Genomic DNA, 14,556 nt, shown 5'->3' on the forward strand with positions numbered 1-14,556 from the left:
AGCATTGTATGGAAGTGAATAACGAATTATGGGAAAACTGGAAAAGAACAGATTTGAAACATTTGAGAAGTGGCACTACAGAAGAATCCTGAGAATTATGGGCTAGTAAGATGAGAATTGAGGTTTTCTGCAGAATCAGTGACAGAATGAATATATGGGAAACAGCAGCTAGAAGATGGAGTATCGGGGGAATAGTTCCATTGTACTACAGGGAGCTATAGAGGAGAAAGCTGCAAGGGAAGTCAAAGTTTGGAATATATATAGCAAATAGAGTATGTTGAGTCAAAGTGCTACTCAGAAATGAAGAGGCTTGCCCAGGAGAGGAATTCGTTCCAGGCCACATTTTACCAGCCGGAAGACTAATGGGGAAAAAAAACCTTGTACTTCATACTAGCAGATTCTTTTTATAATAATTTTTTATGATTGATTTCTCATTTTTCATTGTTCATCTGCCAGTACATTGAGTGCTACATGACAGACCAGAAAGGCCAGTATTACTTGGTTTTGCAAAGAATCCTTATTTATGTTCCTTAAACCATAGCCTCTTATTTACAGTTGTTTGGTTTTTGGTAAATGCTGTGTTGCTTCACATTGTGATACTTCCACCCATTCGATACTGCATAATCTACTCTTTTAGTCTGTATACTGCTTCAGAGCACCTGGCTTTGTATCATTATCCAATGAGTTTGGTTGAAATAGTATGCCAAATAATTATTGATGTTGAAATTGAAATATTGCATTAATCTGAGCTTTAAATACTATCCTGAATTATTTCACTGATCAACTCAGGTTTTAATGCTCTTAATCTTTTTTTGAGTCATTTTTTCATACAATAGTTTTGCTGACGTTTTCGTCATTAGTCTGGATACAGCAAACCAATTGATTTGTATTTAAGAGGATAAACAGCATTTTTTCACAAGTCATGTATCTGATTGTTTGCAGGAAAAATCTTGGCAGATACTGTAAGAGAATATATGCAGGTCATGAAAGTAGATAATGGCTTGTCTGCCCTTGGCTTCACTAAAGATGACGTTCCTAACTTAGTTAAAGGCACTGTTCCACAGGTAAGTCTTCCAACAGGGAGATACATAATGGTGAATAAAGACACGATGCTCAGAAAATAGGAACATAAGTGGCTCATAAAAGAATGAGCAATATGAAATTTACATTGAACAGTTTCTTATTTTCTAAATGATAGCAGTCTTTCATGAGCATAATTTACTGTATTTTCCTTGATTATTATTCTAGTGTTTTACATAGCCTATCATTAGCAACTGAAGTTAAATATTAAAGAGAAATATTTCAATTCATGTATCTCATATTATCCAGAACTACGTCTGTATAATTTTAGCAAAGTGGCAATATAGGTGATGGCTCTTCCCTCCCCTCTGCTCTATTTTTTAAAACCACCTGTCCCACAGTGTCAGCAACAGCCCTTATGCAAAATTTGGAAAATAACTGTTGGCAGGTAGAAGCTGTAAGATGCACCTTAAGCATGCCTTATTTGGTGGTTCCATGGCCATGAACAATGGACACCAGAGTCTTAATGTGTTAACAAGATATGTAGTGTTAGAAGCCAGTTTGAAGATATGTCATAAAACTCTGTTAGCATTTCATTACTTTCATGTGACAGTTGCAGTGTTGTTACATTATTGTCAACTGGGACATTGTACCTATGCAAGTGCAGATTTGTATGTATTCTGCACTGCACTAACACTAAAGGACATCATCCCCCCTGCGGGTCCGGGGATTAGAATAGGCCCGAGGTATTCCTGCCTGTCGAAAGAGGCGACTAAAAGGAGTCCATCCCCCTCACGGGGGTAGTTAGCGCCTGCGTCCGGAGACGGACGGTTTCACGACCTATAATCGTGGTCTTTTTGGTTTTTCACTTCTCGTTTCTTCCTTCCTTTTGTTGGTCCCTTTCTTTGCTCTTCTCCACCTCACTGTCTTCCTTACTCTTTCCCTTGACTTCTCCTTGCCTTCTCATTGCCTTTTTCTCCTTGCCTTCTCATTGCCTTTTTCTCCTTGCCTTCTCATTGCCTTTTTCTCCTTGCCTTCTCATTGCCTTTTTCTCCTTGCCTTCTCATTGCCTTTTTCTCCTTGCCTTTTCATTGCCTTTTTCTCCTTGCCTTCTCATTGCCTTCTTCTCCTTGCCTTCTCTGGTCTCCGCCTCGGCGTTTGAGACAGTCTGTCCTCTTTCTCCCTCTCTCTCTTCTTTTTCCTCTTCTTCCTTCCTCCCTGTGCGTGTCTGAAGGCCGACCCACGCGTTCGCACGCGTAGCCGGTGACGGGGTAACGCGTAAGTCCCCGCCCTGGGTAGACATGTAAGGCACGCGCGTACCCCCTGGTAAAGGCCAGGCCCGGGGAGGGGTGATTGCCTGAGCTGATACCTTCTGACCATGCCGATTGGTCCCTCCGTCTGTTTCTCGGGAGGTGTGACCTGAGGTGTAAACATTCACCTAAGGCGGGAGTGCCCTCTGAGAGGGTCCCCACAAGGAAGGAGCGCGCCATCGGAGACGCTGGCAATCATGGGGGATTCCTCCGCAATGGATTCTACTCCATCGCTTTCGACTTCGACCCAAAAACGGAAACGTGACCAGCCAACAGTGACAAAAGTACTACCGCGTGCCCCACAGTTCCTCGTAGTTTCTCGCACTGAGGACGGAAAGGATTTTTCCTCTGTCAACCCTTTTGTTATTCAGAAGGGCGTTGATGCCATAGCCGGATCTGTCAAATCTTGTACCAGGTTGCGTAACGGCACCTTATTACTCGAAACTGAGAGTGCCTTTCAGGCACAAAAACTGCTTCGGGCCACCCTCCTGTACACGTTCCCTGTCCGGGTGGAGGCCCACCGAACTTTGAATTCGTCTCGTGGTGTAGTGTATACTAGCTCCCTCGACGGATTGACTGACGAGGAGCTTCAATCTTTCCTCGCTGAGCAGGGCGTGACGGCTGTCCATCGGGTCATGAAAAAGGTCAACAACGACCTTGTACCGACCCGGACACTCTTCTTGACCTTCGATAGTGTTAAGTTGCCATCGCACATCAAGGCGGGCTACGAGGTTATTTCTGTTCGCCCCTATGTCCCGACACCTACGCGCTGCTACCAGTGTCAGCGTTTCAATCACACTCGACAGTCTTGTTCCAATGCGGCTAAATGTGTCACTTGTGGCAGGGATGCCCATGAGGGTGACTGTCCACCTCCGTCTCCTCATTGTGTGAACTGTCAGGGTGACCATGCCGCATCCTCCCGCGACTGTCCTGTCTGTAAGGACGAACGTTGCATCCAAGAAATTCGTGTCAAAGAGAAAGTGTCCACCTCGGCTGCTCGCAAGCTATTGGCTAGTAGGAAGCCCACGCTGCTCCCAGCGGGGAAATATAGTACTGTCCTCGCCTCTCCTCGGACTACCCGAGAGGTCGCAACCCAGACATGCGATCTGACCTTCAGCACCACGGTCGTCCGTTCGGCCAGTGCTAAGATCGCGCGGTCGACGTCTCCTCTTCCTCCCATCACACCACAGACACCAGCCACTTCCTCAGCTTCTGCTAAGTCGAAGACCCCGAAGTCAGATGCACGGTCCTTCAAGAAGGAACCATCCCGTGCAGACTTCCTCCGTCCCTCGACCTCCCAGCCTTCGACCGGTACTTCCACCAAACGTCCTTCTAAAAAGGCGCATAGGAAGCACAGTTCTCCTTCTCCGCCACGGCGCCTTTCTTCTCCTGCGCCACCCAGCGGTTGCCGCCCCAGGCCGTCATCCGTTTCGCCTGGCCGCACCGCTGGTAGCCGAACATCTGGCCGTTCACCGGCGGAGGACGCTCCCCCTCCCGGCCATCCTCCCGAGATGGCCGATGACCCTATAGACCCCATGGACGATGACTGTCCGCCTACTGATAGCGGCGGCAGTGCTCGCTCGAAGCCAGGCCCTAAGCGGCCTTCGAGGTGACCCCTTCTCTCATCTTCCTTTTCTTACGATGGCACTTATTAACTGGAATATTCGCAGCATTCGCTCCAACCGAGAGGACTTGAAGTTGCTGCTCCGCTTGCATCGTCCGCTCGTCGTAGCCCTCCAGGAAACGAAGCTACGCCCATGCGATCACATTGCCTTGGCACACTACACCTCTGTGCGTTTTGACCTACCCCCTATGGTAGGAATCCCAGCTCATGGAGGGGTTATGTTGCTGGTCCGGGATGATGTTTACTACGATCCCATCACGTTGCACACCGGCCTGCAGGCAGTCGCCATCCGCATTACTCTCCCCACTTTTACGTTTTCCTTTTGTACCGTTTACACTCCCTCGTCATCTGCCGTTACCAGGGCAGACATGATGCAACTTATTGCTCAGCTACCTGCACCGTTTTTGTTAACTGGAGATTTCAATGCCCACCATCCCCTTTGGGGTTCTCCAGCCTCCTGCCCGAGGGGCTCCTTGTTAGCAGACCTTTTCAACCAGCTCAATCTTGTCTGCCTTAATACTGGCGCCCCTACTTTTCTTTCGGACACATCTCATACCTATTCCCATTTAGACCTCTCTATATGTACTCCCCAACTTGCACGCCGGTTTGAGTGGTATGCACTTGCTGATACTTATTCGAGCGACCACTTCCCATGTGTTATCCATCTCCTGCAGCATACTCCCTCTCCGTGCTCCTCTAGTTGGACCATCTCCAAGGCAGACTGGGGGCTCTTTTCTTCCAGGGCGACCTTTCAGGATCAAACCTTCACAAGCTGCGATCGTCAGGTCGCACACCTCACGGAAGTCATTCTCGCTGCTGCTGAATATTCCATCCCTCACCCTACTTCTTCTCCACGTCGCGTACCGGTCCCCTGGTGGACCGCAGCATGTAGAGACGCTTTACGTGCTCGTCGACGTGCTTTACGCACCTTTAAACGCCACCCTACAGTGGCGAATTGTATTAATTATAAACGATTACGTGCTCAGTGTCGTCGTATTATTAACGAAAGCAAGAAAGCCAGCTGGGCTGCTTTCACAAGCACCTTCAACAGTTTTACTCCTTCTTCTGTTGTCTGGGGTAGCCTGCGCCGGCTATCTGGCACTAAGGTCCACTCCCCAGTTTCTGGCTTGAAGGTCGCGAATGAAGTCCTTGTGGCCCCTGAGGCTGTCTCCAATGCCTTCGGCCGCTTTTTCGCCGAGGTTTCGAGCTCCGCTCATTACCACCCTGCCTTCCTCCCCCGCAAACAGGCAGAGGAGGCTAGGCCACCTGACTTTTGCTCCTCGAATTGTGAAAGTTATAATTCCCCATTCACCATGCGGGAACTCGAAACCGCACTTGGCCGATCACGGTCCTCCGCTCCAGGGCCTGATTCTATTCATATTCAGATGCTGAAGAACCTTTCTCCTGCGGGTAAAGGTTTTCTTCTTCGTACATACAATTGCATCTGGATTGAGGGACATGTTCCCGCATGCTGGCGCGAGTCTATTGTTGTCCCGATTCCTAAGCCGGGGAAGGACAAGCACTTGCCTTCCAGTTATCGACCTATCTCACTTACCAGCTGTGTCTGTAAAGTGATGGAGCGAATGGTTAACTCTCGATTGGTTTGGCTGCTTGAGTCTCGACGCCTACTTACCAATGCCCAATGTGGATTTCGTAGGCGCCGCTCTGCTGTTGACCATCTGGTTACCTTGTCGACCTTCATTATGAATAACTTCTTGCGGAAGCGCCCGACCGCGGCTGTGTTCTTTGATTTAGAGAAGGCTTACGACACCTGTTGGAGGGCGGGCATTCTCCGCACCATGCATACATGGGGCCTTCGCGGTCGCCTCCCTCTTTTTATTCGTTCCTTTTTAATGGATCGACAGTTCAGGGTACGTGTGGGTTCTGTCCTGTCCGACACCTTTCGCCAGGAGAATGGGGTGCCACAGGGCTCAGTTTTGAGCGTCGCTCTGTTCGCCATCGCGATCAATCCAATAATGGATTGCCTCCCAGCTGATGTATCAGGCTCTCTTTTTGTGGACGATTTTACCATCTATTGCAGCGCGCAGCGTACACGTGTCCTGGAGCGCTGTCTTCAGCGTTCTCTTGACCGTCTTTACTCCTGGAGTGTCGCCAATGGCTTCCGTTTTTCTGCCGAGAAGACGGTCTGTATTAACTTCTGGCGCTACAAAGAGTTTCTCCCACCGTCCTTACAACTTGGTCCCGTTGCTCTCCGAATCGTGGAGACAACCAAATTTTTAGGCCTTACCTTTGACAGGAAACTTAGCTGGTCTCCACATGTGTCATATTTGGCCGCCCGTTGTACCCGTTCTTTAAATGTCCTCCGTGTTCTCAGTGGTATGTCGTGGGGAGCGGATCGAACCGTCCTACTTCGTCTATATCGGTCGATCGTCCGCTCCAAGCTGGATTATGGGAGCTTCGTATACTCCTCTGCACGGCCATCCATCTTACGCCGCCTCAACTCCATACAACATCGGGGTTTACGACTTGCGATCGGAGCATTTTATACCAGTCCCATAGAGTGTCTTCATGCTGACGCTGGCGACTTGCCACTCATTTACCGGCGCGATATACTGCTTTGTCGGTATGGCTGTCGGCTACTGTCAATGCCCGACCATCCGTCTTATCGTTCCTTTTTTGACGACTCTCTTGACCGTCAATATAGGTTGTATGTCTCTGCCCTGCTACCCCCTGGAGTTCGCGTTCGTCGCCTCCTTCAACACCTTAATTTTTCACTCCCTGCAACCTTTCGAGTGGGCGAGAGCCACACGCCACCTTGGCTCCAGGCTCAGGTCCGCGTTCACCTTGACCTCAGCTCGCTCCCAAAAGAGGTCACCCCCAGTTCGGTCTACCACTCCCGTTTTTTGGAACTTCGTTCGAAGTTCATCACCATGACTTTCATTTATACAGATGGCTCTAAGACCAATGACGGGGTCGGGTGTTCCTTTATAGTCGGGGCACAAAGTTTCCAATACCGGCTCCATGACCATTGTTCGGTCTTCAAAGCTGAGCTCTTTGCCCTCTACCAGGCTGTTCTTTACATCTGCCGCCACCGACATTCTGCTTATGTCATCTGCTCAGATTCCCTGAGCGCCATCCAGAGCCTCAGTGATCCGTACCCGGTTCACCCTTTCGTACACCGGATCCAACGCTCTCTTCAGCGGCTGGTGGACGTCGGTCCGCCGGTTAGCTTTATGTGGGTTCCTGGCCATGTCGGTATCCCTGGGAACGAAGCTGCAGATGCCGCGGCCAAGGCTGCGGTCCTCCAGCCTCGGACAGCTTCTTGTTGTGTCCCTTCGTCCGATTTTAGCAGGGTCATTTGTCGGCGCGTTGTGTCGCTGTGGCATGCCGATTGGGCTGCACTTACCGACAACAAGCTTCGGGCCTTAAAACCTCTTCCCGTGGCTTGGACGTCCTCCTCACGCCCTTCTCGGCGGGAGGAGGTCGTTTTAGCAAGGTTAAGGATTGGACACTGCCGGTTCAGCCATCGCCATCTGCTGACGGCTGCGCTGGCGCCGTTCTGCCCATGTGGGCACTTGCTGACGGTTAGACACATTTTAATGTCCTGTCCCGATCTTAACCAACTGCGCCTCGATCTTAACCTGCCTAATACTTTCGATGACATTTTAGCGGATGACCCACGAGCAGCTGCTCGTGTTCTTTGTTTTATCAATTTGACACACCTCGCTAAGGACATTTGATGAAGTTTTTTAATCCTATGCCTGTCAGTCTGTCTTTTATTGTGTTTTTCCTTTTAGTTGTTGTTGTCAACTTGTGGCTCGCGGTGCATTTTTAGAGTAGTCAGGGCGCTAATGACCATTGAAGTTGTGCGCCCTAAAACCACAAAAAAAGACATCATTGGATAGGTTAGTAATGTTTTCACTTTTGTTTGTGGCCTCTCCCTCCTGTGGTTCTAGATCTCTCTCCACAAAATGTGAATAGTGCTAGCTACTTAGAAGTTATTGCCATCCCTTCCATGTAACACTCATTACACTGTAGCCCAGGCCTCCACAGCCTTGTTTCTGCACAAAACACTTCATTAAGAACTTAGTTGTGACTATGAAATCAGTGAAACAAGCTCATGGACTTCTTGCTGACTTAAATTTTGTGGGCCATGCACATGACACACTTAGTTGACAGTCCAAAAGTATCAACAGTATTCTGCTCTAGACTTCAGTTTGAGCTCCTTCCATATGATGCTCTTTACCAGCATAAACAGGATTCCCAATATATAGCACTGTAAATACTATGATCAGTTAAAATTAACACATTGTAACATACGAACATTCTCATTTCTGTCACAATCCTGTATTATGCACAGTTGCTGATTTCGATTGAGCCAAACTCTCTGAAATATACGGTGATATTACAGTTTAATTGCTCACCTGCCATTTGCAAATTATTTGTTAGTGGTTTTACACATGCTGGTACACTGTCCATTTTACTTGAATTCATCCATTGTATGCAACAGTCATACATCACATGACAGGGCACAGTGATTTGTGTCATTTGAAAGTTAACACATAGGTAGGAACATATTCCTAACTCATTAATGTATGGTATAGTTCTGAGGTGGTCTAGTGATACACAAATAATTTTCAACACACAGCCTTTTCTCGGATATGTACTGCACTCTGTCTGTTATATCCCCTGCCTGTAGTAGTCCATATGCTGTTTAAATTGTGATATTTCTGTTGCTCAAACCTCTATAAAATATATTGCTCTGGCTAGAAGTGATCACGTAGAAGCCAGATATGTCCTGATTTGTATACATGAGTTTTATGCTTACCCCTACACATAATTCGTATCCATGTAGGAATATGAAATGGAATGATCACATAGGATTGATCATATGTAAAGCAGAGGCCAGACTTTAATTTGATTCTCTTAGTACCTGGCAATGAACCAGTCTATATAGGAGATTAGATAAAAGATATTTATGATAAATCCCAGTATATTGCACAGGTATGTGGGAACCATACCAAATTGGATTAACAGAGGAGTAATGTGTACAAAAAGCAGCTTGAATGATTGCAGGTTTGTTTGACCTGTGAAACGTGTTAGATATGCAGAAAGGACTAAACTCAAAGACACTTGAAGATACATAGGGGTACAATTATCTCATGGAGAACCTACTTAAAAATATTTCAAGAATCAGCTTTAAGTGAGGAATATACTATACCCTCCTATGTATCAATTCTGTAGGTATCGCAAAGACAAGCTTAGTCTAATTACAGTGTATACGAAGGCATTCAAGCAGTCATCTAAATAGATCTGGAAGAAGCTCTGCTACCTTGTACAACAGGAAGTACCCTCCATTTCTGTGGTTTTCAGAGTGTAGATGCAAAAATGTCTGCTCTGATAAACCTTTCACCACTATATATCCTAGCTCCCTGACTGAAGAGACATTTGGGAGGGTGGGTGGGACTGCTAGACTGCTATCTCAGTTCTCTTGTGTGAAACTGTAGCCTATGTGCTTAATTAGACAACACTGGTCAATTGTTTTGACAGCATATTAAAGCATCAAAGTTATCTGTCGTAACAAACTAACTACAATGAAAAAGCTGAAAATATATGTTGAACATGTTAAATTACGCAAACATTTATCAAAAGCACACAGAATAATCTGAGTTGATGACTATAGATTAACGTGCATCACGCCATAATATATACATATGTAATGAGTAACTCTTTTCTCTAGACTATCTACTACCCCCTTTTTTTTAATCTCAAACCATCCATTGTGGAAGAGTATGTTTTGGTTGACTAGTGAAGGTACACCCTTCTGCAATATGAAAGTGTGTTGGAAATGCATGGTAATTGCTCATGATGTAATGTGTTAATGGGATCATATAAAAAGGAAATAAGAGTTAAATAATGAAACAATAGATCAGTTGTGTATCTCTTCATGCCTAGCATGACTGACTTAAAGAATTTATCCTCATTATTAAGTGCAAAAATTTACATAGATGCTTTATATGATGTTTGCATGTGTGTGTTCTACCTCTCTTGGTCTACAGGCATTATCTGTGGTTTGAAGATACTGTGATGGCTCCATTTTGCAGAAATTCACACATACACAATCTATCACTGATACAATTTGTGTATGTGAAATTAAAATATTGTGCAAAAATACCACATTTGTGTGTGTGTGTGTGTGTGTGTGTGTGTGTGTGTGTGTGTGTGTGTGTAGGGGGGGGGGGGGGGAGGGGAGGTGTCTATATGTAATAGAGGTGTCACATTACCTTAAAACCTTGCTGCAGGGCAAAAAGAGCCAGAACAGCACACATACAAACATCATATAAAGTATGTATGTAAATATTCGACTTTGTAATGAGAATAAATTTTTGAAATGTCATGAGTATTTTGTAAAAAAAAATTATACTTAGAAATTGTCAGCTAGTTTGAAATTTGATGCATAAATTTTTCCATAATCTGTCAGTTAAGGCATTGCTTAGGTTTTTTTTTCTGGATTTTGACAGGCTCTGGTTTCTAAATTAAATTTTTTTTTCCAGCACCGTGTCAGGAAGTTGGCTCCATTGGAACAAACTGAAGAGGATCTGACAACAATGTTTGAGAATTCATTTACAGTGTATTAGTCACAAAGCATGTGTCCTGAAATACAGAATATATGAAGCTATGCAACATGATGTTTCTTATTTGTGAGACATTGTTTTTGTGCAATAACTGGAGAGAGGCAGCTGAACAGCAAATCTGCCAATAAGAAATTGCATAACACGCTCAAGGAGATTTTCTCCCCATATAATGTAATGTGGACAAAATTAACCAACATAAATTTACTGAAACATCTTTCATATTTGTAAGAAGGCAGGTTATCTGAAGGGAAAAGAAATCCACAAATATTTTTTGTTATTAATGTATTAAAAATGTTTTGATGTATACATACATATGTTTCAGTGGCTTATTACTGTTAAAGCACTGATTTGTTACGTATTTTTATGTGTATCTTTTGTACCTGGATGTTAAAAATTGATAAATAAATTTAATTCAATGTTAATTTTTAAGGTTGCTCATACAGATCTCTCTGTGGTTCCATCTTACAGCTGAGCAGTAGTATCCATTCAATCTTTGCAGCTCATAAAGACAACAACCATTTGATTCAATCAAAGATTGATGAATCTCCCCAGTGAGTATCTGATCATGTTCAAAAAAAGCACGCGAGATGAATGGTATCATAGAGCAAAAACTATGCAAATTACAGAAACACTCGGAGATTTTCACCTCCTCCTCCTCCTCCTCCTCCTCCTCCTCTGTTGCTTCTTCAGCCTGATTTCATGCAGCTGTCCACGCTAGTCTATCCTATACAAGCCTCTTCATCTCTGCATAACTATTGCAACCAACATTCATTTCCAACAGCTTACTGTATTGTAGTTTACATCTCCCTTTAAAATTGGTACCCCACACACTTATTTCCATAACCAAACTGATGCCTCAGGAAGTATGCTATCAAGAGTAAGGTTGTGCCATAAATTTCCATTCTTCCTCTTTATTAGCTATCTGATCCTTTCAACATTCTTCTGTAGCACCACATTTCAAAAGCTCCTCTCTCCCCTCTCCCCTCTCCCCTCTCCCCTCTCCCTCTCCCCTCTCCCCTCTCCCCTCTCCCCCTCTCCCCTCTCCCCTCTCCCCTCTCCCCTCTCCCCTCTCCCCTCTCCCCTCTCCCCTCTCCCCTCTCCCCTCTCCCCTCTCCCCTCTCCCCTCTCCCCTCTCCCCTCTCCCCTCTCCCCTCTCCCCTCTCCCCTCTCCCCTCTCCCCTCTCCCCCTCTCCCCTCTCCCCTCTCCCCTCTCCCCTCTCCCCTCTCCCCTCTCCCCTCTCCCCTCTCCCCCTCTCCCCTCTCCCCTCTCCCCTCTCCCCTCTCCCCTCTCCCCTCTCCCCTCTCCCCTCTCCCCTCTCCCCTCTCCCCTCTCCCCTCTCCCTCTCCCCTCTCCCCTCTCCCCTCTCCCCTCTCCCCTCTCCCCTCTCCCCTCTCCCCCTCTCCCCTCTCCCCAACTGCTCAAAGTTAAAAGTTCCACTTCCATAGAAGGCTACACTCGAGGTGAATACCTTCACAAAACACTTTCCAACACCTAAATTTATTTTGACCAGTAACATTTTTCTTTTTCATAAATTATTTTCTTGCTATTACTAGTTTGCTTTGGCTATCATCAGTTTTTTTAACTTGTCTACTACTTTCAGTGTGTAATTTCCTAATCACTCAACATTGCTTGATTTTATTGGACCAGGGTGGGATATCAACTGACTGTTGCCTGTCATATGGCCCGACAACCATTAGTGATGGTCTGGTGTACGATTATATTTTGTAGCTTTGTAGCAGGACTCATGTGGTTGTCATCCATAGCACCCTTACACCACAACTGTATGTCAATGATGTGCTATGCCCTGTTTTGCTGCCCTTCACTATGTGCCATCCTGGGATTACATTTCAGCAAGATAATTCCCACTCACACATGCTGATAGATTCTACTGTTTGTCTTTGTGCTTGCCAAACCCTACCTTGGCCAGCATGGTTGCCAGATGTCTGCCCAGCTGAGCATTACAAGCAAGGCCTCCAACTAGCTCAAAATCTTGATGATATAATGCACCAATTGGACAGAATTTGTTACAATATCCCTCTGGAGGACATCTAACAACTCTGTCAATCAATGTCAAGGTGAATAACTCCTTGTATAAGGGACAGAGGTGGCTCATCTCATGATTAACTCAGTTGTGAAGCCTTTCCTCTTGAATAAATCGTCCAATTTTTCATAGTTCAAGTTATTAAGATTTTTGATGCAATATTTTATTTGTCAATTTTTATTAATACTTCTCCCTCCTTCTGAGAGAAGAATTCTAGACTGTCAATTTTTGCCCCTGTGCCTTCTTTTTTGTTTTGTATGTAAGCCATTTACATCTAACTGCATTCAAATATGTGCCTCCACTTTAAGCCAGTGGTCATCAACTGTGACATGAATAAACATTTGCGCAGCCTGCTGTTCTCAGCTGTATTTCATAATATGCATCTATCAGCCAACAGCTGAATCCAAAAGTCAACTAATGTGGGTTCTTAAGAGTGTAGTTTTCCTGCTCAGTAACAAAAATACTTAGAGGTAGTAATATGAGATGCTTATTTTGAATTGACATTGGTGAATTTGGCTGTGAGCTAAGTAAGATTTGCCTTACCGCAGGGGCAGAGATGTAAGTAGTGCAGCCACTGTGGAGTTAGAGGGGGAATGTGTCACCGTCTTCGAGTCCTGACAACTCACAGCTGTGTGCAAAGTGTACTGAGCAGCTAGTGAGCTGCAAATCTTTACAGAAGTGGCACAGATTCAAGAATGCTCATTTTCAAATGTGGTAAAGGTTTGTAGCAAGGAATATGAAATTAAGACTGACTGTAATACATCACAATGAGCAGCAGGAAAATGAAATTCAAAACATTTAGTAAACATTTGTGATCATGTCTCGTATTGAATATGCCATTTAAATATTTGTGCAGTTACTGTTGTTAACCAGTTAATCATCTGCTCTCACAGACAACACAACACTTTGTCAGGCAATTACACCTTTGCATCTTTAGGCCCACTGAGGGTGACAGCAAACCAAAACAGGGAAGATTTGACACAGCATTCCGAATGGTGCCGACTTTTAACAATCAGTAGTTGGGATCCGGAGTCCATCTTATCTCACGCCCCGACTAAAGCTAGTCTATTAGGTTGCTCAGGACATACTAATTTATGTAGATTGTCAATTAATAATAAGTTCGGTATGTATTTGGCCCTAGGTGCTGCCCCACAATGTTCGTACTGGAGCAGAAAATTTTGAAGACCGCTGTTTTAACCCATAGTTTAGAGAATAGCTTTTTAGTTTTTTCACCTTTTATTCCTTTAGGCAGTTTATTCCCCATCACTCACATTTAGGTAAATCATTTTATAAATCTGCACACATCATTGAACAGCATGTACAAGACACCGTCCATCCCGATCAACTGCAGCTCCAAGTCCTTGCGTACCAAGTGGAATAGTTTGATAACAAGCAGACCTGAACTTTTCGACTCTGTAAATGTAGAACAGGAAATCAGTGATCATAAGGCCGTTGCAGCATTCCTGAATATGGAAGTTAATAGGAAATCATAAAATGCGTTTTAGACAGGTACGTGCCGAGTAAAACTGTGAGGGACGGGAAAAACCCACCGTGGTTCAACAACAAAGTTAGGAAACTACTGTGAAAGCAAAGAGAGCTTCATTCAAAGTTTAAACGCAGCCAAACCTCTCAGACAAACAGAAGCTAAACGATGTCAAAGTTAGTGTAAGGAGGGCTATGCGTGACGCGTTCAGTGAATTAGAAAGTAAAATTCTATGTACAGACTTGACAGAAAATCCTAGGAAGTTCTGGTCTTACGTTAAATCGGTAAGTGGCTCGAAACAGCATATCCAGACACTCTGGGATGATGATGGCATTGAAACAGTGGATGACACGCGTAAAGCTGAAATACTAAACACCTTTTTCCAAAGCTGTTTCACAGAGGAAGACCGCACCGCAGTTCCTTCTCTAAATCCTCGCGCACAAACGAAACAATGGCTGACATCGAAATAAGTGTCCAAGGA

General features: G+C 45.1%; 1 protein-coding gene across 1 annotated transcript in view; it reads left to right on the plus strand.

Annotated features, from left to right (window-relative positions):
• LOC126167210 (hydroxyacid-oxoacid transhydrogenase, mitochondrial) overlaps nucleotides 1–10,972 on the plus strand; it is a 97,692-nt gene extending 86,720 nt beyond the window's left edge. Inside the window, exons 9-10 of the mRNA XM_049920459.1 lie at nucleotides 943–1,064; nucleotides 10,470–10,972. Of these exons, the coding sequence (XP_049776416.1) occupies nucleotides 943–1,064; nucleotides 10,470–10,553 (206 nt within the window). The 3' untranslated portion in view covers nucleotides 10,554–10,972. The remainder of the gene's footprint in view (nucleotides 1–942; nucleotides 1,065–10,469) is intronic.
• The last annotated feature ends 3,584 nt before the right edge of the window (nucleotides 10,973–14,556 follow it).

Source organism: Schistocerca cancellata, chromosome 1 (assembly GCF_023864275.1).
Source record: "Schistocerca cancellata isolate TAMUIC-IGC-003103 chromosome 1, iqSchCanc2.1, whole genome shotgun sequence".
In the NCBI taxonomy this organism is placed as follows: Eukaryota; Metazoa; Arthropoda; class Insecta; order Orthoptera; family Acrididae; genus Schistocerca; species Schistocerca cancellata.